General features: G+C 34.2%; 1 protein-coding gene across 6 annotated transcripts in view; it reads left to right on the plus strand.

Annotated features, from left to right (window-relative positions):
• LOC6054587 (slowpoke-binding protein) overlaps positions 1 to 17,504 on the plus strand; it is a 57,414-nt gene extending 39,910 nt beyond the window's left edge. For 3 of the 6 annotated variants that reach the window (XM_038251940.1, XM_038251939.1, XM_038251941.1), the window contains 4 exons: positions 4,605 to 4,806; positions 5,199 to 5,324; positions 8,210 to 8,352; positions 15,603 to 17,504. In XM_038251940.1, the coding sequence (XP_038107868.1) occupies positions 4,605 to 4,806; positions 5,199 to 5,324; positions 8,210 to 8,352; positions 15,603 to 17,343 (2,212 nt within the window). In that variant the 3' untranslated portion in view covers positions 17,344 to 17,504. Of the gene's footprint in view, positions 1 to 4,604; positions 4,807 to 5,198; positions 5,325 to 8,209; positions 8,353 to 8,979; positions 9,353 to 10,215; positions 10,364 to 15,602 lie in introns of those variants that run through there. The other 3 variants (XR_005277061.1, XM_038251942.1, XM_038251943.1) reach the window with 3 other exon arrangements.
• Positions 17,505 to 23,098: the final 5,594 nt, after the last annotated feature.

Here is a 23,098-nt window from a genome sequence, read left to right on the forward strand (position 1 = left end):
TAGATTTTTGGAGCTCCTTTCAACTATGGTTTACACTATAATTTATTTTAGCAGGGGAAGGGAAAACTAATAAAAAATACTACTTGCTACTTGTTTCTAATGTTGAAACAAATTTTGAAAACATGTGTTGTTTTCGTAATCGATGGCATTTTTCATCAAAAAAGTTACATTATATTTAGGTTTTAATGCAAATCTAAATTTACAACATATTTGAAAAACTCACACAAAAGTGTTGTAATATTTTTTTGATTGAGAATGAATATTCTGATCAATCCAATTTAAAAAAAAACTTTCTGTTATTTATTAATCTGTTATTTTTATTGCAGTTCAATTCCAGATTTTTAAAGCAATTATTTAAGGATAAAATTATGTTTTTGCAATTCCGTCGTGAAACTACTTACTTTTCCTGTCATTCTTGAACGACGAAATAGCCTACTTTTCTGTACCAAAAATAACAGAATCGAATAGCAACACTTTTCAAAATAAATGCTGAAATGTTCTACTTTTCAACACTGAAATGAGTGCTGAAAAGTTGAACTTTTCAGCACTTGTTTCGAAAAGTAACACTTTTCAACATTTTTTTTTATTTAAACGATTTATTGACAAAATACATGATAATTCGACTTAAAATTTCACTCAATGGGTGTTTTTCGAAATTGCAAAAAATGTTGTATGGAACTCGTTGCAAAACTTGATTTTTTCAGCACTCGTCGTATTTATCCAACTCGGTGAACCTCGTTGGATAAATGTATGAATCGTGCTGAAAAAATCATCTTTTTGCAACTTGTTGCATAAACTACTATTTTGCAATTCCGTTGTGAAACTGTTAACTTTTCCTGTCCTTCTGGAGAAACGAAACGGCCTACTTTTCTCTACCAAAAATAACAGAATGGAAAATTAACACAGTCTTACTTTTCAGCACTGAAATGGGTGCTGAAAGGTTTAACTTTTCAGCACTTGTATCGAAAAGTAACATTTTTCAATATTTTTTTGTTTTCAGCGGTGAATTTTCTTAAAACATGGCTGTTTGACACAAAATTTCATTTAAAAAGCGTTTTTCGGAATTATGAAAATGTTGTTAACAACTCGTTGCAAAAATATGATTTTTTCAGCACTCGTCGTAATCATACAAATCGATAAGCCTCGTTGGATAAATGTACGACTCGTTCTGAAAAAATCACATTTTTGCAACTTGTTGCATAAACTACTATTTTGCAATTCTGACTACCCGAGCAGACGGAAATAACTTGGGAATTACATTCTTTGTTATTTGAAAATACTAGGCCAATAACATTTTATGTTATTTATAACAAGATTTGTTATTCGCCGTTATGATTTTTTTGTTATTGGATTGTTATTATAATAACAGACTAATAACATTTTACGTTATTTTTCGAACAAATCTTTGTTATTATGTTATCAACAACTAATCCGATCATCCCAATAACGTTTGGAGTTATTCTTCCTTAACAAAAAATGTTATTCTCAAGTTGTTTTTGCTGTCAATCAATATCGGACCAATAACAACTTTTGTTATGATAATATAAACTGTTATTGAACTCTTATGCAAAAATGGATTTTTCAAGATTATTCCATGACACTTTCTGTTATTTTAACAGTATTTGTTATTGAAATGGCATGAATTTAGTTATTACCGTCTGTTCGGGTAATTAAGTTTTAACAAGTTCGTTTCAATACTAAATGATTTCTAGTCATATTTCATGTTAGAACAGTAACTCCTTTAAATTATGTGATCAGCAAAAGTAGGAAATAGAAACGAAAATTATATTTTGGTCATTTCTTAATTAAAATCTACTAGTTATTTTATAAAGGAATAATTTTGTTTCCAATTTATGATTTTAAAATCTGTTTAAAATTTGGATTAATCAGTTGATCATAAACCGTTTAAACTTAAGGTCATTCAAAATTGAAAAAGTTTTTTTTTCGAAATTTATCCAATACTGTGAATTTTTAATTATGACAAAAGCAGACACCTTTGAACTACAGAAGAGAGCTACAAATAAAGGTTAAAATATTTGTGCAAGTTGAAAAATCTCATTGAAATTTCATTTTTTTGTGTAATAAACAATAATTGACTCGTCATTCTAAAATGATTTTTTTAAAAACTGAACTTAAATGCGAATAGTCCACTTTCACTAATTCTAACCAAAATACTTTTGAATTGCAAATTCGATAAAAGAAAAGTGAATTTTCAAAAACTTTTTAAAATTACTTTTTGCTGGGGAAAAAAATCCACCTAAAGCACAAACATTGCCGTGTTTTATCCAATGAAACATATAGAAAATTGAATTGAAATTTAAAGTTTGTGTGAGGAAATGTGAAATCATTTTTATGAAAAAGAGCAGACAATCCCAAAAGTTTCATTTTCTAACACTAAAAATCGAACCGAGAGGTCGTCATTCGATAAATGAGACGTTTATTGGTTGACGTTTATTGATTGATATTAACAAAACTGGAGCTTTCAGAGGCTGAACCATAATAGGAGAAATGCTATTCCTTTAAAATATTTTTAAAATAAATAGAAAGACATTTTCGTGTGATTTTTAGGCAGTTGGACTCATAATCCAAAGGTCGTCAGTTCGAATCCCGGGGTGGATGGAGGCTAATGTGTAAAAAGAGGTTTGCAATTGCCTCAACAATCAAGCCTTCGGACACCTAGTTTCGAGTATGAATCTCGCTATCGAGAACACCAAGGCAATGCTGCAGAGCGAATAATTCGATTTGATTTTTGATTTTTTTTTATTTAATTTGGTCTCTGTTCACAAATCAACCCCTAAAAACGTTTTTTCACAAAGAAATTACGAAAATATTTCCAAAATATCTGCAATTTCTCGATACTCAACTGTAAAATATCGTAGAACATATAATAAGGAACGAAGGAAAGTATTTTCAAATCTTCAATAACTTATACGGGTCATATTATCATCTATAACAAAAAAAAGCCTTTTTAAAACTCTTATATTTTGTAAACGTTATTTTTACAGTGTCACAATGTTCAATTCCATCTTTAAAATAAAAATGTACGTAAATATGGGGTTTGCTTGTCAACCACGCGAATTATCTCGATTTTCAAAAAAAAAGAATTGAGAAGTTATGTTTTGCTAGAGAATTTTTTTCTAAACTTTGGATCCAAATATTTCTAAGAAAAAACTTGTAATTTGGTCTCAAATGTGAAGTAAGAAAAATTCTCTATTTTTGAACCTTTTCAAAATAAAAGCTAGATTTGTAAACTATTTTTAAAGAAAAACTGAAAAAAAAAACATTTCATTGAAAATCGGATCAATCGTCAGTTAAAAATTACAGGCAAATTAGGTGGCACTAGGAGAAATTCATTTTCATCGATTCGTATTCAATATGAGGATGCATCTCAGAAACTAATTGCCCGATTTTCAATGATCCAGAGAGACAAATATTCAGCCCTTTAAAAATTTCTTTTCGTTCAAGAATTATAACTAAAACAAACTTTAAAAAAATCTAAAATGTATACCTAAAAGTAGCTTTAACTTGAAAACGGTTCATTTTACCAAAAAGGTGCAGGTGGTTATGTAATACATGACCAGTATGACAAAGAACTTTGCAAGATGGTTGTTGAAATTTTCGATTACATTGTCTGGTCCAAATTTCCCAAGATTCACTAGATTCATAATTACCATAAAGTTTGATACCCATATTGCCCCTACTCTTATGGTTCGGCAAATGTCCCCCCATCGGAACATCCCCGGGGCCTCCGGCCACTCCGGATTGTGACCACTACTGCCGAAATGTCAAATTTCATATCCAGTATCAAAAACCATAAAAATAAAAATTGAATTTACGAGCCACGGTTTTAACATTTGAATGAAAAAAGTGTTTAAAAATGCATTTTTGCAATCATTAGTTTCCAAAATACCTAAATAATTTATTTTTTTACCAAAAATAAAGTTTTTGCGGTGCTGTACATTGGAATTTCATGAAAATTCAAAATATTTTAAATCCAGCCCAAACATGCGAAATATGAATATCAATTCTGAAAAAAGCGTTTTAGATTGTTTTCAGTTGATTTGACTTTTATTTTCGTTGAAATTTTTAAGTTTTTTGAAAAAAAAATGTTTTTGCCTCCTGATTTTTTGGACCAATTTTGAAGGGGTGACATAAACTTTGAACAATATTTGCAACGGCCTTACACACAATGAGAAAAGAAAACGCTTTTAAGGTAATTTTTGTTCACAATGTGCTAATTATCGTTCCGTGGTTCCGTGCTTGTTGTCTAATTGATTTATGGTGATGCCATTACATTTTGATTTTGCCAGCGATTGCAAATGTTTCATTCACGAACCATGGAACCGGCTAACGCAGCAAAAAAAAATCAAACCAATCCTCTGATGCAATCTACCATAATCCCATTACAAACTTAATGCGTCCGAGGTTCTGGCTTTCCAAAGTCTGTTTTTATCTCGGATCCTGATTTTTTGCCTCCTCCTTCTCCCTAAGCACCTCCCTTCCACCGTCACACAATTTACGTCCCATTAATCTACTAATTCCATTATTTATAATCTCATTTATTCACTTTTGTCCTCCCTCTCTATCTTTTCGATTCCGCCCAGATTATCCGGCCTGGAGAACGGACTGCTCGGGCTCAACTCGCGCGTCAACGCCATCGTGTGGTCCCGCTCGGCCCCGGACATTGACAACATCGACGTCGTCTGCTTCGGCCACTTGCTTTTCGAGATGTGCGCCGGGTACGAGCTCACGTCGCCCCAGCCGACCCCGGGCCACTATCAGCTCGATCTCGAGCGCTACCCACAGGTTGGTGTTTCCATGACCTTGTTTCGTTTTTTTTTTAATCTAGAATCAGCCAAACTTTACGCGGAATCACTGTGCTGCTGCCCATTATCGCTTGCCCTGTGCGTCACAACGCACCTGTTTGCAGACTGGTGGACGTTATCAGTGCGCGACCTATCAAATCCAGCGAACCCTGGACAAGCCGGGTGACCATTTTCACACGGGGTTCTGGCCTCTCTCTGATCTTGAAAATCCGTTTCGTTCCGCCACTCACCCACACCGGCAGATGACTTATGGGCTAGTGACACTTTGACCTGACTTGACGTTTCTTTTTTTTTTTTTTTTTTTGTTATCAATTTTCCTTTTGTTTGTTCTGGAACGATTCACAAAGTCACTTTTCTCTCCCTTCTCCGTAGGTCGTCGACGTGCTGCAGATGATATTCGAGTCACCAGATGGGCGCTATCCAACCGTCGAAGAACTGGTCCTTTGTGATATATTCCGCAATATCGATTTAAGAGAACTGCGAGGAACATGTGTGCCTGTACGTGTAATATTTGACTGTTTGAAACAGCAAACTCTTCAAATCGTGGTTGAGTGCGTTGGTGGAGACGCATGGTTGGGAAAGAAGTTTGAAAATACTCACGCTAAAGTTTTTTTTGTAATGGTTCAGTTGATGATTAAAAACATTTAATTATTCATAGTTTGTCAGTTTCAAAATTACAATTCAAAAAATAAATTTCTAGGAAAAAAGATCAATTTTTTTTTACAATTTTCAACTAGGCTGGTACAAATTTTATTTAAATTTTTTTGCTAAAAACTTCAAAATTTAAACGGAAATTTAAGTGCAAAAAGCCGAAATCAATTTAAAATTCATTCCCTAGCGTTTAGAATCATTTTAGCAGGTTTGGATTGATTGAAAAATCTCTTGAACTTTTGAAATTTTTTAGTCATTAGTATCGCAAAAAGTTTTTTTTTTTTCGTTGCAATTTTTGTTTTCGTCAAATCTTACATCATTTGAAAACTAATGATTGCAAAACAACTGAATTAGTGTGAAATGCATTTTAAAACACTGTTTGCATTCAAATGTTGAGACTACGGCTTTTTATTTAAATTTTCATATTTTGTTTTTAAAAGAATTTAACAGTTCTGCTACAAGATGTAACATTTGCAATTCAGAGATTTAGAGAACCTTTCAACTGAGATTCATTCATAAGCCTTTGCAGGGAGGGTACATAATTCTAAATTTAGATTTCACTAGCTGAGTAGATCATAACTTTCTAAGATAATAAATCAGGTTTTTTATTTTGTTTTAATTTAATTTATTTTTTAATATTCTTTTCAAGACAACATGGATATCTGTCAAATCAATGGATATCGTTAAAATCAATTTTGCTGACTGACGGTCACTGACAACTTTTTAATACAATTTGAAAATTTCTTTCGTCGGTATTCATCATCGACCAGAATAGAAAACAGTTGTCGTGATCGTCATTACAAAGCTACCGACAGTGAACGCACACGAAGTTGAAACGAACAAAGCCGAATCCAACACTCAAGCAGCCGCCCGACTTTCTCTCCTATTCCTCTCTTTCCCCTTCCTGCGTTGCTTTGTGGTGACAGCAATCATTTGAATGCAGCCATGCTGAAGGTGATCGGAGTTTCAGAAGCATGTCAAATGAACGCACCATAGCCTCATTGGATAAATGTAAGACTCGTGCTGAAAAAACTGAAAAAAACTTGTGTCCTTTCCAACACAAATATGTAAGTTTTTAAATTTTTACATTTTAACATTTTTTTATTAAATCTGCATTTAAAAATCACGATAATTTTGATAAAAACAATCCAGAAAATATTGACATAAAATTTCTCAAAATTCAGAAACAATGCCCTCTAGGGTGGCTCAACATAGTAGATATTTCAGAACAACGTTTTTTACTGTTGCATTGAGGCCTTGTAACAACTCCCCAAAAATCGGAAGCGATTGGATGCGGTTTGAGCATTGCATTTAAATTTTGCATGGGAGTTTGTAAGGTAAAACCCACTTTATAATTTTCAAAATTGTTATTTTTACTGATTTTTAATTTGAAAAAAAAATTAGATCAAAATGAAAATTATAAAAATTAAAATATGTTTTGACTTTTTATCTTTTTTTTTATTTTTCTAAAATTGACTTAATCCAACCATATCATGATAAAGTTTCAATGTTTTCAATAAATGTATATTTTTCCAAATAATGTAGTAAATTTCAAGCAAAAAAAATTCAAGGTGCCATATATTTTGAAATTACAAAAAATCATATTTTGCAATATGGATATGATAAGAAGCAAAATTTTGCATGCTGTATCACTTATTTGGGTATTTTATTGTAAAATATTAAAATTTTCACAAATAAAATGATTTTACTCAATTTTTTATAATTTTTATCATTTTTATTTTTATAACAAGTATCATACGAAGCAAAATTTTGTATATGTACACATTTTTGTACTTTATTAAAGTTGTTATGTAAAAAACTCAAGTTTTCCCAAAATACCGAATTATTTCGAAAAACTCAAATTTTCATCATTCGCATTATGAATCATTTACGGGTATCTAACGAAGCAAAATTGTGAATGAATTTTCAATTTATTAGAGTTTTTATGTAAAATACTCAATTTTGCCATATTTTTCGAAAATATTAAATTTTCATAATTTCTATTATGAATCGATTATGGGTATCTTACAAAGCAAAATTTTGAATGCATTTTCAATTTATTAAGTTTTTTTGTAAAATGCTCCAATGTTCACCAATTTCTTAATTTTTCGAATACGCTCATATTTTTATAATTTGCAATATGGGTATCAATCGAAGCAACATTTTACATGTATTTTCACTTAATTATAGTTCTATTTTTTTGTAAATAACTCAATTAAAAAACATATTGTTAAACATTTAATATTATTTGTTTGTAATGTAGCAAAAAATATGTATTTAACAAACAACAATCCAATAAAGTAAAAATGTATACAAAGATTCGCTTAGTTTTATCCGCATGATTTGCACAATCATGAAAATATTTATATTTTTAAAAATAAGATATATTGTGAAAATTTTAGTATTTAACAAAAAAAATAAGGTGAAAATGCATACCGAGTTTTACTTCGTTTGTGCTCCACATTGCGACATATGAAATTAAATAATTGGACAAAGCATCAATAAATTAGCTGTTTTGTTTGGACCATTGCCAAAATTGGATAATTTCAACTTCAAGCTTTTTTAAACATCATAAAAATTAACAAAATTCAATGCAAATGAAATAAGCGATGTAAATTTATACTTTTTCTTAGCAACCATGCGCCTCCATCAAGTGCCCAAATTGGAACAAACCACCCTCTACTACTAAACTAAACATCTCCCCTCCACCCCTCTTTCTCTCTCGTTCACAGTCCTTTAAACATGGTTTGAGTAGCTCGACGCTGAGCCTGCTGAACGCCGTACGGAGACGACAAGGTGCGATACTAAGTGGATCATACAGCGAGGGCAGCTCGCCGTGCACGCCACCGTCGACGCCACGTGAGCGGAAAACCGGGTGTGTAATTCCTGTCTGACCGTGTGCAAATTACTCTTCTTCTCAGCTCTGTTTCACACCCACAAACACACACACAGATACAATACGCATTTCACAAATCAGCACCCCTCACCACAATTTTTCCCAGACAATTTCACTTTTCCGTTTTTTTTCTTCGCAAACGCAACTTTCATGTTTTTCTTTTCTTGTTATGTTTCGAAAAGAAACAAAAAAGCAATTTGCTTTCGTTGCGAAAAAAAGCATCAGCGCTTTCACTTTTATGTTCCGGCGCAGTCCAAAAACGAGCGAAAACGATTTTATTTTATTGCCATTACACCGCCCACCCCTACTTTCCTCGCAAAATGTTGTGTCTGTAAATGAATATTTGTATCCTTCCTGAGTTGTTCAAGCAAAACAAAAAGAAAAACCGAAATCCAACTGACTTTCTGTGTGTGTCTCTCTCTTTCTCTGATTTTCTTCCCAAAAAAAAAATCCCCTCGTTTTTTTCCCACCCGTCAAAATAACACCAACAAAACTCGTCTTTATCATCCGATGTTATGCCAATTTTCGCACCCTCACCAAAAAAAACAAAACGATGACGGCGATGATTATCGGAAACTCTTGAAAAAAAACGAAACTGGAATCTAGTGAACCTTCCCTGGAAAGCAAGCGGAAAACCATGTAGCAAACATGTAGCGACTTCCTCGCCCGCCACAAGCTCACTTTCCAGCGACGGAAGCAGAAGATTAAACGATTGCGTGGCCACCCCCGCCCCCAAGCAGCTCATCCCTTAACTAGCAGCAGCAGCAGTTACCACAAGTTGAAGTAACTAGCAGTAAATTGTGAATTCTAGAAGCTAGATGTGAATTAAAGTGGTTTTGGACCCAAAAAAAAAGTTGTCCCAAACTATTCTCATAAATGTCAGATTGAAATGTTTAGAAAAACAAAAAAAAATGTTAGGAGTTTGATAAATTCGTAGCATTAAAGCCCCCCAAAAATACACTCACATTTCAGAGAGGGAGATAGTCACTTTGCTTATTTCAGAGAATAATACCAACACACACACTTACACCAAAAAAAAAACCAATCGATTCAGAGAAGTAAGTAAGTTTGTTACTCCACCTAATCAAAGTACAATGTTCGTCCTTACACTTTTGTTACTTAATTTCGCATTCGCATCGTACGCCTGAACGCCTGTTGCATTATAGTTAGAAGTTATCTTGAAACAAAAAAAAATCAGCACAGAAACACCATCAAACAGTGATAAGCAAAAGTTGTGGCTTGACTAGCAGGGGAGATTCTCTTTTTTTTTGCACAAAGTTAGTCCCTTAAGTACTCTTAAACAACCATGCTTCTCCACAATCTCCATTTTTTGAAAACGATTTAATGGAGACGCTTGGTACTTTTGGTAAACATCCCTAATTAACTTGGCGTAATTTGTCCTATCTGGCATAACATTCGTTTGATAAAGGCAAGAATCCATTTCCAAAAAAACACTTCAAATGTATACTCAAACTCCCTTTCAATACATAAAATATTTAACTCTAACAATGACGCCGAAACATCATCTCTAGAATAGATAAATACTAAATGTTACAGATTTTGCTCGAATCATCAACCCCCTAAACTTCATGTTTTCCAAAAATCGATGTTGTAGTGGACAATCAATAAAGCGTTAATAATCAAAACAAATCTGACCCCCAATAATTTGCTGTTTTATAGGTGTTCCGAAGCAAATCCCTCATCGCATGAAAATTCATCACTCACCAACAAAAAAATCATTTTTTTTTCTTACTTTCTCTCTTATTTCTTCTTGGTTACTCGTTGTTCAACCCATTCTCTTATCGGTTTCTGACACACCACCACCACCAACACCTTCTTCAGCAACTATCACCATTATGACGCGTTTGATTTTCGACTGGCCTGAGCAAACTGTGGAAACAAATGAACAATTTCAATAGAGTGTGTTAAGTTTCCCATTACGATTGACGCGAAACATACACACACTGTTAGGTTGTGCTAACATACTTAGGTAAGGAACTAACTGCTTTGAACCGAGTTTGCAACAAACTAATCTGTATCTGCTAGTGTGTGGTAATCTTTTGAAAAAATAAATCGGGAGAAATGACTATTTTTACTGCTTGATAAGGGTTTTAATGATTCACCATGCGTCTCCACCAAAACATGGTTTCAACTGCAATTCAATGGAAACGCATGGTAATTTGTAACTACTCATTAGGGTGTCCCAGCTCTCAAAAGATTGATTTGAATTTCAGGAAAAATGTTTTCTCGGACAAGTAAGGCCGCTGCAAATATTTTTCAAAGTTTATGTCACGCCCCCCCTTCAAAATCGGTCCGAAAAATAGGGGGCAGAAAAAATATTTACTCAAAAATCTTCTAAATTTTAATGAAAATAGAAGTCAAAACAACTTAAAACAATCTATAACGCATTTGTCTGCATTAATAATCATATTTAGCATGTTTGGGCTTGTTTAAAAATGTTTTGAATTTTGATAAAATTCCAATGTACAGCACCACAAAAATTTTATTTTTCGCAAAAAATAATTTTTTTCTCAATACTTAGTTGTTTTGAAAACTAATGATTGCAAAACAACTGGGCAGATATAAAATGCATTTTTAAAAACTTTTTGCAAAAAAAATAAAAAATATATAAAAATATAAATTACAAGCCTAGTTTTTAACATTTGGATGAAAAAAAAACTGTTTTAAAATGCATTTTACAGGCGTACACACTATGGGGTATTTCCATATAAGCGAGCGGCCAAAAATTTTTTTTTTGCTTTTTTTGTGACTTTTTGTGTTGTTTGTACTTAGTATAATGAAAACAAATGAATATTGATATTTTTCCAAAAAAAAAGTTCAATTTTCGATTTTTTCATATATTTGAGGCCACATGCATTAAAGTGGTGAATTTTAATATTCTTGCTCTGTCTATTTGATGCCCGGAATGGCGGTTTATGCTATGTTAAAGTTTCTGATTTCCGTTCAATCTCCCTCCCCTTCTTCTTGAGTTAAAATCCACCTCTCTTTGAAGACCCCGCCCCTCCCCCTCCAATTAAAATTTGATTTTTGCGGTGTTTTAGAATTTTAGACGGTTTATTTTATGGAACATTGTATGGATTCTCGTCCACGTTTTTTGTTGATCCACTTGCAAAATTCACGTTTTCCACGATAAATTCTTCTAAATCAAAATCACTATGTAACCGATTGTCGTTAGATTACTTAAAATATGAACTTCTTCTATGGGATTTTGTATACCTCGTTTTGAAGCTATAGAACAATATGCGTAGTTTTTCCTCTGTGGTTTTTCCCTGAGTTGATCATGTGATGGTTCTGCAATGTTGTAATTCTTACAAATATACTCGAAAGCAGTTTTCACATTTTCAGAATGGTGCTTCGTTACATCGAACATGGACACTACGGTATTATTATCCATATTTTTAAAAGAACACAACAACTAACTGATATGAATATTCGAAGAATTGTTGCTGTTAAATACTTAGCATAGGTATTTCTAATTTTATTAAACGTACCTAAGTACCAACAAAGTCATGAATATCAAATCAATTCCAAAACATACATAGCAGGTACGTCATTTCTGCCTCCGCAGGTAAATAATGTGGTTTTAACCAAGCGTATACGCGAAATCATTAATTTTCTTGCATGAATCAAAATGTTCAAAATGGCATAACTCAAAAAGTGCACATAAGTGCACTTTGAAATTTGGAGACAAGTTAGGACATGGTTCAAATTTTAAGCTGCAAAATTTTCAGATCGCCCAAATGCACACAAAAAAGTACTCCATTAACAAAGCTGAACAAAACTAAATTTTGAATAAAAATCCATCTTTTTTGATTTTTATTATTTTTTTAGCCTGTAAAAGTGTGTTTTGTAAAATGTTATTGAAAAGTTGAATCAATTACCTTTCTGAATATATATAATGATGCAGGAAAAAATACATAAACAGCTACACAGTACAACTATGAAAAATAATCATTTTTTTGTCAAAAAAACATGTTTTTTCTTACCATTTTTGCCTTTGAAGGTCTGCAATTCAGTGAATTTTGAACCTACAACTTTCAAACTCCGGATTTTTCTTAGTTAGAATGTTTATTTTCGAAAAAAAATACCAAAAAAATAATTAGAGTATGTCGGTTTTTCGATTTATGGCCGCCTGAAACCCCATAGTGGTACAGTTGCTTTCCAATGATTAGTTTTGAAAATATCGAGGTATTGACGGGATTTTTTTTCGCAAAAAAAAAACTTTTCGTGGGACTGTACATTGCACAGTGGTCCAGATCGCAAAATTAGGTGGAAAATGAATTTGAATTTTCCGTAAAAAGATGAAATTTTGGAGCTTTGGTGTCTTCAGAAGAGTTTTTGCATATGGAAGGGGGCAACTTTTGGTTTGGTTGGAAATTAGGGTGGTTCACTATTAGGGTGATTTTGAAAATCTTGTTGAGCTTGCCAATCCAAGCAACTTTGTCGAAGACACCAAAATTTTATCTCGTAATCTACGCCTTCTACGACCAAATTTATAGAAAGCGTCTGAGCAAACCTTCAAAAATCCGTTTTGAACGTGGCAATTCAGGGTTAACTTTTAGAGAAAAGTGGTATTCGGGGCACTTTTAGAACTCTAAAAAAAACAAACATTTTTATTTCTTGACAAGTCAATTTGGACTTAAGGGTCAAAAGTTACAGCGATTTTAAGGTAAAAAAGATGCAAATTTAAAATTTAAATATCTCGAAAAGGCACAAGCCTTAAATTTAAATAACATTTTGAAGTTTTTCGAACAATGTTTTTTTTGCCCAATGATTATTCAGGCCAACTTTGAAGGGGGGAGGGGGGGGGGGGGACATAAGCTTTGAAAAATATTTGCGACGGCCTTATCGTATTTTCAAACAAAACATTAATTTTCGCCCACTGAAAAAAAAATTGCATTTTTTTTAAATATAAGCTAGATTCTTAAGTTCGAAAAGTCTCTAAAATATTAGTTTTTCGACCATTTTAAAAAGAACTAAATTTTAAAATTTTGGAATTATTTTCTGAAAAAAACGGAAAATTTTACAAATGTTTTGCTTTTGAACACCGAAAATCTGACGAATGCCTGTCGAGCTTAGTCTTAACAAAAAAAGGTCTAATTTGATGACACAATAGGCACTTCATTTTATAAATGTTTATTCTTTGCATGGCTGTATCCCAGCACTTGTCCGATTTTGAAAGTCCAGAAACAAAACTTATAGCGAGTATTATCAGCTGCTCGGAAAAAATATGTTCAGAATAAAACAAAGATTGACACTGTTCTAAAACCTCAAGAAAATCCTATTTTTACATTAAAATGGCTGTAACTTGGAAATGATACAATTTATTCAAAAAAAGTCAAGTGATTGTTTTCGTCCAGATTTCTATATAAAAAAAATTTAAAAATTGAAGTGATTCTATGGCTTAAAAGTTGCGAGTTTTTGTCTCATACAAAAATTGTAGGTAAATATTCGAAAACTTGTGTCTTTTGAAGGAATTTTCTGATCGATTTGATGTCTTCTGCTGTAGATATTGATGAGGACTATTCAGATAGAAAAATAAAGGTAGAACATTTTTGCAGATTTTTCATTTTTTTTTCTCAAAAAAAACTATTTTTCAAAATCTTTATTTAAAATTTTGATTTTTTATATGATTTAGGGAACAAAACCTCGCAATATTTGAGCCGGGAAAAATGTTGGCCGCCGAGTAATGATTTTTGAAAAAATCTAAAATTTACACACAATAAACTTGGAATATCTTTAGAGTCTACCTTTGTACTTTATTTCCTGATTAGCTAAGATAATTCTCATTAATTTTCGTTTTGAAAAATTTCAATGTCGACCAATGAGTTGCTGGGATACAGACTTGTGAAAAATCAAAATTGATAAAATTATGTTCCCTCGGCGAACATTCGTCAGATTTTCAATGTAAAAAAACGAGTATTTAAAGAATTTTGTAATCTTGAAAAAAATCTAGCTTATGTTTGAAAAGTCCTTAAATATGATTTTTTACCTAGAAATATTAGGTTTTTTTTAGAAAGATCGGAATAGATTTTTTCAGCAAGTTTCTATCGAAGCAACTAATCAACTAATTGTCCGACAGTTTCATTTAAGAATAAAAAATTAAGGAGAATTTTCTCAGCCATTCGAATAGATAAAATGGAAAATTTGGAATTCGAATAAATAAAAAAATAACATTTTAACAAATTTAAAATTTGCAAATTTTTGCCAAAAATCATGATTAGAATCAGGCAAAATAAAAGCACTTTTGATTGCATATCATCACTGACTGTCAATTGTTTTCAAACTGATCTATCGAAATTTCAGTCAATTATCAGTCAAAATTAATCAAATCTGAGAATATCAATTGCTGAATCGTTTAGCAAAATTTCAGTTATTTGAAAAACATTGTCAATTTGCGCGTATTATAAACTATTTTCGTATAATGAAGGTACAGAGATATTAGTGAAGCTCAGTACAAAGTATAGTACAATCATGCCAGATATCTAAAGCAATCGACGATTTTTTGTCTGATTTCGCATAACATCATCTTCAAACCAATTTTTGTTAATATTCATGACGTATTCAACTGTTTAGATTGTAGTCATTCCAAGAATCACCAAATATTAGTGTTGTAGCTTATACAAATCAAAAGCTCCATTTATCATCATCTCCAAAAGTTATAATAGTATCGTGGTTCAAATTTAGACTTTCTGACAGCTTAAAAGGAAATTAATTCTCTTTAATCTTCAACCCTTATTGAAAAAAAATAAATTTTTGAGTTCTTTAAACTTTATTGGACCATTAAAAAAACTCTAGAATTGAGTCCGAATTTGAACCCCGTTAATAGCCATCCTTAGCTTTGTGTACACTTATGTATTTTCCTCTATCACTTCATAGCATATCTATCTGTTAGTATATCGTAGATTAGCTTTGCCTCCACAATCATACCATCACTATAAAAAGTAACAGCATCATCCCCTCATCTCTGTGTATATTTCACCCCTTCTCAGTGATTAACAGAACGTAACGTAGTTTGATATATATGCTAACAATTTCAGACCCCTTCTCGAGTGTGTGTGGTGAGCAAGTACCGGGTGACAAAATCAGCTTATGTTGTGTTTTTTTTTTTCTTTTTTCTATTTCTCTTTTCATTGTTTGTTACCACCAACACCACAACCACCAATCGACAACATCATAAAAAAAAATACAAATCAAAAAAACTATAGTGACGTAGAATCCTCCGATCTGTCTAGTAGTGATTCCGAAGATCTGTTAGATGAAATAGTTATAGCATCAGCCCGCATCGACGATCCCGCCCATTACGACCCGTTGGCCTCGCCGATACATTACTGTGACAATAACGTTGTACAGTCGTCGGACGATAACAGCAATAGTAACAACAACACAATCATTCGTATAGATTCGATCGAGTCGCAGGGCTCGACGTCGTCGTCCACTGGGTCGATACAGCTGCAGCAGCTGAATCCGTCGTCCGCGTTCAAAAATCTCAAATCGCGCCGCATGGAGTACAGCCGGCGTGGGATGATCCTCGGGCTGAGCAACCCGTCGCAGGACTCCGCCTTTGGTTCGATGACCGACGGCGAGTCGTCCCGTGCGTCCAGCTTTAAGCTGAGCAGCTTCGCCTCGATGAACTCGCCGATCGACGAGGGCGTCGAGGATCTGCTGGTGGAGGGGGCTGCTTCAACTTCTGCTGCGCCGCAAGTTCCGGAATCGATCGCCACCACGATGGCGGGGCTGAAGTACATCGATTCGGCGGGATCGTCACCGTGTCACGATCACCACGCGCACGCCTCGTCATCGCGAGACATTTCGCCGAATCACTCCGCGTCGTCACGGTACCTAGAGCCGCCGAAGCTGATCATCAACAATCACTCCTCGTCGACGACCAACACGTCGCTGTGCTACACCTCGTCTCCGCTGCGGAAATGTGCCACGACGGAGGTGTTTTCGCAAAAGTATCGCGTGTCGTCGTTCGAGGACATGTCCTACTCGTCCCGGGTGGCGCAAAAGTCCATCAAGAACAGCAGCCGCAAGATATTCCGGTCGTTCGAGGAGGAACGCCGCATCGACTCCGCCTTCATGCCCATCGACACGACCCGCTCGACCAGCGTCAGCAGCCGACTCAGCCAACAACTCAAGCAGCAACGTCAAGCGTCCCCATCGTCGCCGTCGTTGCAGCATCAACTCTCGTTACCACCGCTGTTGACACCGACGTCCCCCAAGCAGCTAATGCCACCCGCTCAATACAATCAACTCACGAAGAAGAAGAAGAACGCCTCGTTCCAGAACCTCCAAAGCATTGCCGGCTCGTCGCGGGACCGAGTCTGCCAGTGGCGGAACAAACTGATCAAATCGAACGAATGTCTGTTTGAAACTTCCTTCAACATGTCTCCATCGTCGACGACCCAGAGCGAGATCGACCGACTCCTCAGCCACGGCAGCTCAACCCACGAACTGCCCACGAGCACCGGAAGCGCCGTCGAAGTCGAACGGTTCATCCTGACGCCGGAACCGGTCGTCGTCGCCAGCAATCCCACGCCCCCCTCATCCCGAGGAACTCGCGCCGACCGCCAGCAGCAGTTCAGCCTGGCCAAGTTCAAGCACAGCACCATCCTGGACAGCATCTCGCTGGAGGACTTTTCCGAGCCAACGACGACCAGCTGCTCGAACTCGACCGAAATCGAAGCCCGCAAGCTGGAGAGCTCCTCGACGGACGACACGAGCGATCAGGACAGCAGCAGCGTTACGGACTCGCTGCTCAAGTCACCCCTGCTCGGCGGCCGGCGGAGCGCCTCGGACGTGCGCAAGTATCTGGACGAGGGCGGCACCGGCACCGGAAGTGAAGCGGGGAGTGGCTTCGGCAGCGGCAACGAGGAGAAGACGCCCCTGCTCGAGGGCATGGAGCTTTCGCCCATCTCACCAACTGAGTCGGAACAAATGTTGTGATAATATAGTAACTCTGTAAACTATTTTTCTACCGATTTTAATTCTGTTCAATATGAGGTACTAGTCTAGGGAAATGAAGAAAATAGAGAATCAAATCTAATTTTAGCAAATATTAACAATTTAAACAAGAAAAAAAGATCCAAAAAACAGAATGAAAAAAAGTGTTCCGCTCTACAGAAGAAAAAAAAAAGAGGAAACGAAAAAAAATCACCCACACTCACACAGTCACACGAGAAACATACAGGTCTTTTAGGGAATTTTTAGTCAAATATTCTCTATAAATTACAAGCTAGCAACCAACAAAAAAAACTAGCGAAATTCCAGTAACCAACGCGTCGTGACGCGTCGTCGTCGTTGATGTTCACTAAAAAGGGGCGTAATAATGAAAACTTAAAAGGTAGCTCAATTTTACCACGAAACACTGCAATAACTAACTACCGGAACTAGGACTTTAACGATTGGTTCGCACTCTCGATTAGGTTGGATCAGCGGAGGTCGCTTCGAAAAATGTTTTTTTTTTTCGTAGTCAGATATTGAAGAACTGGCAACTCTGTCTTGAGTTATGAGCACATACCTGAATAATCTTTATGTAAGATTTCAAGACCAAATGTCATAAATTTGCTTGAAAGCGATTTTTGGAATTATCTTAATACCAATCTGCAGATAATTATCTTGAAGATTTTTTTAATTAATCAGAAATGACGAAGATCTGGCAACCCTGTTTCTAGATATAAGTACTGAAAACTCGTGAAGCTTGTCTAGTTTGTATTTTGTAGTACTGTTGTTCTTCGGAACAATTAAGATCTACCTTTGTTGATCTAATCGTAATTTTAACATTTTATTAATATGGCCTATTTTGGTTATTCCTGGCCAGTATTTTGAAATTTTCACAAAAACTTAAATCTAATTACTTATAAATTAAATAAATTGACTACGCCTTCCTACAAAACAGAAAATATACTAAATTGACGCATTAAAGTTATAATTTCAAGATCTAATTTTTCTTAGATTCTAATCTAATTCTAATCTAATAAAAACTTAACATAAAAAGCGAATTATCCAGTATTAAGATTATACCTTTGATTAACTAGTCCAAGTAGTCATATCTCCGGATCGGCTGAACCAATTTCAGATCCAAAATAGTGAAAATCCATAAACAGGAGTCTGAAATAGAGGTGGGCAAAACCGCTCTTTTTAGGAGCCGCTCATTTTCGTTCGCTCTTTAAAAAGAGCCGCTCTTTTGAACGGTTCTTTCGCTCTTTTTTAAAATTTGGATGAAATGGGTTTTTTCAAGAATCGTGTGATTTTATAAGTTATTCCACATTGGACTTTTATAAATTAGGCTGTACCAAACATTTTTTGAAGTTTATTATGTCCCTCAACTCTGGCCAAAGTAGCAAAAAATAACAAGCCATGGTATAAACATTATAATGAAAAAAGAGTTTTAAAATGCATTTTACACATCCCCAGTTGCATTGCAATCATTAGATTTCAGAACATCGAAGTATTGATGAACTTATTTTTTAAGCCAAAAAAAAACTTTTTGCAATACTGTGCAAACGGAATTTCACAAAAATTCAAAATATTTTTGATCGATCCCAAAATGCTTTTTAATTTGTTTTCAGTTGATAAGACATCTATTTCCATTAAAATTTGATTTTTTTTTTTGAAAAAAATATTGTATTGCCCGCTGATTTTTTTGGACCGCTTTTGAAGGGGAGGGGTGACATAAACTTTGAAAAATGTTTGTAACGGCCATATTTGATGAATAAAATAAATAAATCTGAAAACGAGAAGATGCCCTTGAAAACCATAGGTCTTGGTTGTCTCTATGTTAAGATTTCTACTCAAAACTAAAAATTCGAGTAATTGAATGGCATCCAAACTGAAATCTAAGATGCTGGAAAAATTGCCGTTGATTTTAAAATTGCGTTCATTTATGAAAGAAAAAAAAAGCATTGGAAAAAGAACTCCTCAAATTTTTGAAAAATTCCAGGGTTGGAAGTTTGACTTGTTTTATGTGACTTTGCCAATGTTTTTTCAGTGTGAATATTTTATGTAAAAAAAGTAAGCAGTAATTTTTGTTATGTTCCAGAATATGCCTCTACGGCTTTTTTCAATAGAAAACGTGAAAAATATGCAAACAATCGAAAAAGTTACTGTAAAAACATGAACATGAATGACCATGAACTTCAAAGGATAGGAGATGGTAGAATAAGCAAAAAAATATCAAAAACAAACATAAACTTAACAAGATAAATTCAAATAAAAACTCCAAAAATGGAACAAGAAATACATTATACAGGAAAATATTTTTATTAATACAGCAAAAGCTGCTCAACCTACCTCCTGAATTCGGGAAAAAAATTAAAAATCGGAAAAATAATTTGGGCATTGAAGGGTTAATGTAACAAACTCCGAAATATTTTTTTCAATCATTTCTCAGAATCCTTTGAATGGATTTTCACTTAAGGTTTCAGGAGAACTTTCTCAGTGACCAAAATGGCCATCATTGGTACGTAAAAAAAACTTTATGCAATTTCAGCAGTTGATTTGGATTGAATGGAAATGTTTTATACAATTTTCACACTTCGTGAAAAAAGATTTTTTGTTGAGATTATCAAGATTGTTAGGTACTTCAAAATGCACTTATGGACCTGACTGTTTTCAAAGGTGTATAAATTTAAGTTTAAAATATCACTTCTAACAGAAAATTGAATTGTTATTCAAAGTCTCAGAGAATTCCCAAATCCAAAAAAAAAGAGTAGACTGGAAAAAAGAAGCAAAAGTTTGCCAAATTTCAATATTTCTAGAACAAGCTCATTCCAAAATGACTATCGAAAGATCCAATCTAATCTCGATGGCTACGAACCAATCTCCCATTAATCTCTCAAGTACAATTCACTCTAGCGGAAATCTTAGACTCAGAATCAATTTAACGAACGAAATCAACAAACTCACACATTCTTTACTTTCTTAGACATCTTTCTCAAAAGCAAGACATTAAAAAATTCAAACCAGAGCAAGCTTAAAATAAGTAACGATTTCCAAAACGAAAAACAAATAAAGAAGAAAAGTCAATCAATTACAGTAAAAAAAACACAGTTTTCAAACAATAAAATAAATGATAAATGGAGAAATCGAGCGATCTTTAATCGGATAAGCCTGAAATAGCTGTAAATCTAGTCCTTAATAGAGTCGTTTTTTGAAAGTCAAGTCCACCCAAAAATACAAAATCAAACACAGACACACACCCATACTCCGACGTACGTACGCATAAGTTTTCGTGATCGAGTTTCGAGATGAACACAAAACGGGATAATAAGTAAAAAAAAACGTACATATTAGACAGAGAGGATGAATACTACTCGCGCGGTATCATGATTGTTATGATTTTGATGAGTCTATTCAATAAAAATGAGGAAAATAAGTTAGACATCCAGCAAAAACAGAAACTTGAACAAAGTCAAATGTTATGTATAGTGTGGATCGGGAGCAAATCTCGCCGATATAATATGCCAAAATTAAACCACTTCATCAAACAATGATACAACAAATCTCACATTTTTCAAACAAAAACAACAACAAAACGAAAAAAACAAGCCATCCTCAATTCAACAATCATTCCCAGCATCGCAGAGCATTAATGGAGTTGCCTCGAAGCTTTTTCCCCCCTTTTCCCCAACGCAGTTTATGCTGGCCTCTTTAAGCAGTAAGCAAACATAACTTCCTGATAACACTTTTAAAAAATTAGGGAGGAATTAATCCATGATAAATAAACATACACAGACAACCTTAAGCCGTCCCAAAATGAGATCAATTACTTTATCGCTCCATCGTTTGCGTCTCTCTAAATCTTGACGAACAACAAAAAAAAGAAAAAATAAACTTCATTTCTTGCATTTGTATCTTGCGTTAATGAAGCTAAAAAGCGAGCGATATATTATATGAAATATATAGAACTGATGTGCACATAAGTTGGTTAAGAATTGTTTGCAAGACAGCTTTTTCTAATAACTTAAGACACTTTTTATGTCAACGCTAGGTGAGAAATGGTACAATTCTGAGTATTCCCATACTCTCACAAACAATTAATGATAAAGCAAACAAAAAATCGAAGCTGGATATTCAAAATCAACTAAGAGATAAACAAAAAAATGTTACCACGAAATGTTTTAAAGATTTTAACAACATCAGACACAAACAAACACATTCAAACTTTAACGTTAAAAAGTGAGAGCAGAAAAATATAAACAAAAAAACTATCATAAACACAATAGAATCCATTGAAACAAACATATATAGCGCTATCTACAACAATAGATTTAATTTTTCGGGTCCAAACCACATCCAAACACTGATAAATAGTTCCAGCAACACGACTTAAAAAAACGAAGTCAAATACAGGTTCGATCCCTTTATTTCCGAAAAAACCCCAAAACTAATAGCTATTGCTCACTTAAATCGTTCTTTAGAACTGTTTGAAATCACTCTGTAACGCAAAATAGAAGTTCCACAAATCAACCCCATCGAAATGCCCACACAACACACCCACACAAGTTCCGAGCTTGATAAGAGTAAAGTAAAAAAAAAGACAAACACACCCTTAAAAACATAAAAAAAAGTGCGAGTTGCCAAACTATCTAAAGTTCCAAAAAACAAAGACAAACGAAACAATAATCCTCTCTCTATCACTGCGAAACGAAGAACGAAAAAAAAACTCATCAAAATCTTTACGAAACAAAAAAAACAAATTACACGCTAAAGCAAAAACCCCTAGCCAGCTTGCGGAAAAAAACAAACCCCCTCCCCCCCTGGAATAATCCAACATCATTCCTGATCCCGACCTCCCCCCCCGTCTCACTTTGCTCCGTGAACCGTATTATAAATCATATCAGCAAGAAGAACATAGCAATAAAAATCTTTGAAACCAACTGAAATTTGTTATTCTTTGTAATCCGAAATGCACTACCTTTATTTTTATTTTTATTTAAAAAAAACACTTGCCGGGAAGATATTGCAAATCTGGCAACACTTTCTAATGTTCTGAGCAGTTCAGCGAAGTGAGCTGAAAATTCTGCATAAGGCACGGTGTATTTTCCGAGAAAATTAAGACAAAAAAATTGGCAAGTCTGATATTCGCAACTTTATTTTCGATTTCATAGGATTCTCCTGAAAAGAAGCTGAAAATCGATGGATTCATGTCGATATCCATCCAATTTCTTATGAATATGAATACACCTTAACCCTCTACAACCTAACCCCGCCTCTAGACGGGCTTCGATATAAAAATTCGCCAAAAATCTATTTTACAACCAATTTTTGATCTTTAAAAAGCATTGGAAAGAAGAACTCTTGAAAGTTTAACTTGTTTTATGTGACTTTGTCAATGGTTTTAAAAACGTCATTTTTAAGGGGTCAACTTAGGCAGTGTGTTTTTTCTAACATTTCCTATACTGTAAGTAATAAGAAGTATGCAGTAATTTTTGTAGTGTCCTAGACTATGACTCTACGCATTTTTTTTTACAATTTCAATGATAATGGTTCCATTCTATAGCAGAAAATGTGACAAACAAGCAAAAGATACAAAAGTGACTGTAAAAACGTAATTATATTAGGTTGTATAATAGGCCATGGACACAAACATAGACTAAACAAGATAAACGCAAATTAAAATACTAAAAATAAAACAAGAAAAACATAAAACAAGAGAAGTGAAGTTTTTCGTGGAACAATAAATAATATAATATGAATG

The sequence above is a fragment of the Culex quinquefasciatus genome, chromosome 2 (assembly GCF_015732765.1).
Source record: "Culex quinquefasciatus strain JHB chromosome 2, VPISU_Cqui_1.0_pri_paternal, whole genome shotgun sequence".
In the NCBI taxonomy this organism is placed as follows: Eukaryota; Metazoa; Arthropoda; class Insecta; order Diptera; family Culicidae; genus Culex; species Culex quinquefasciatus.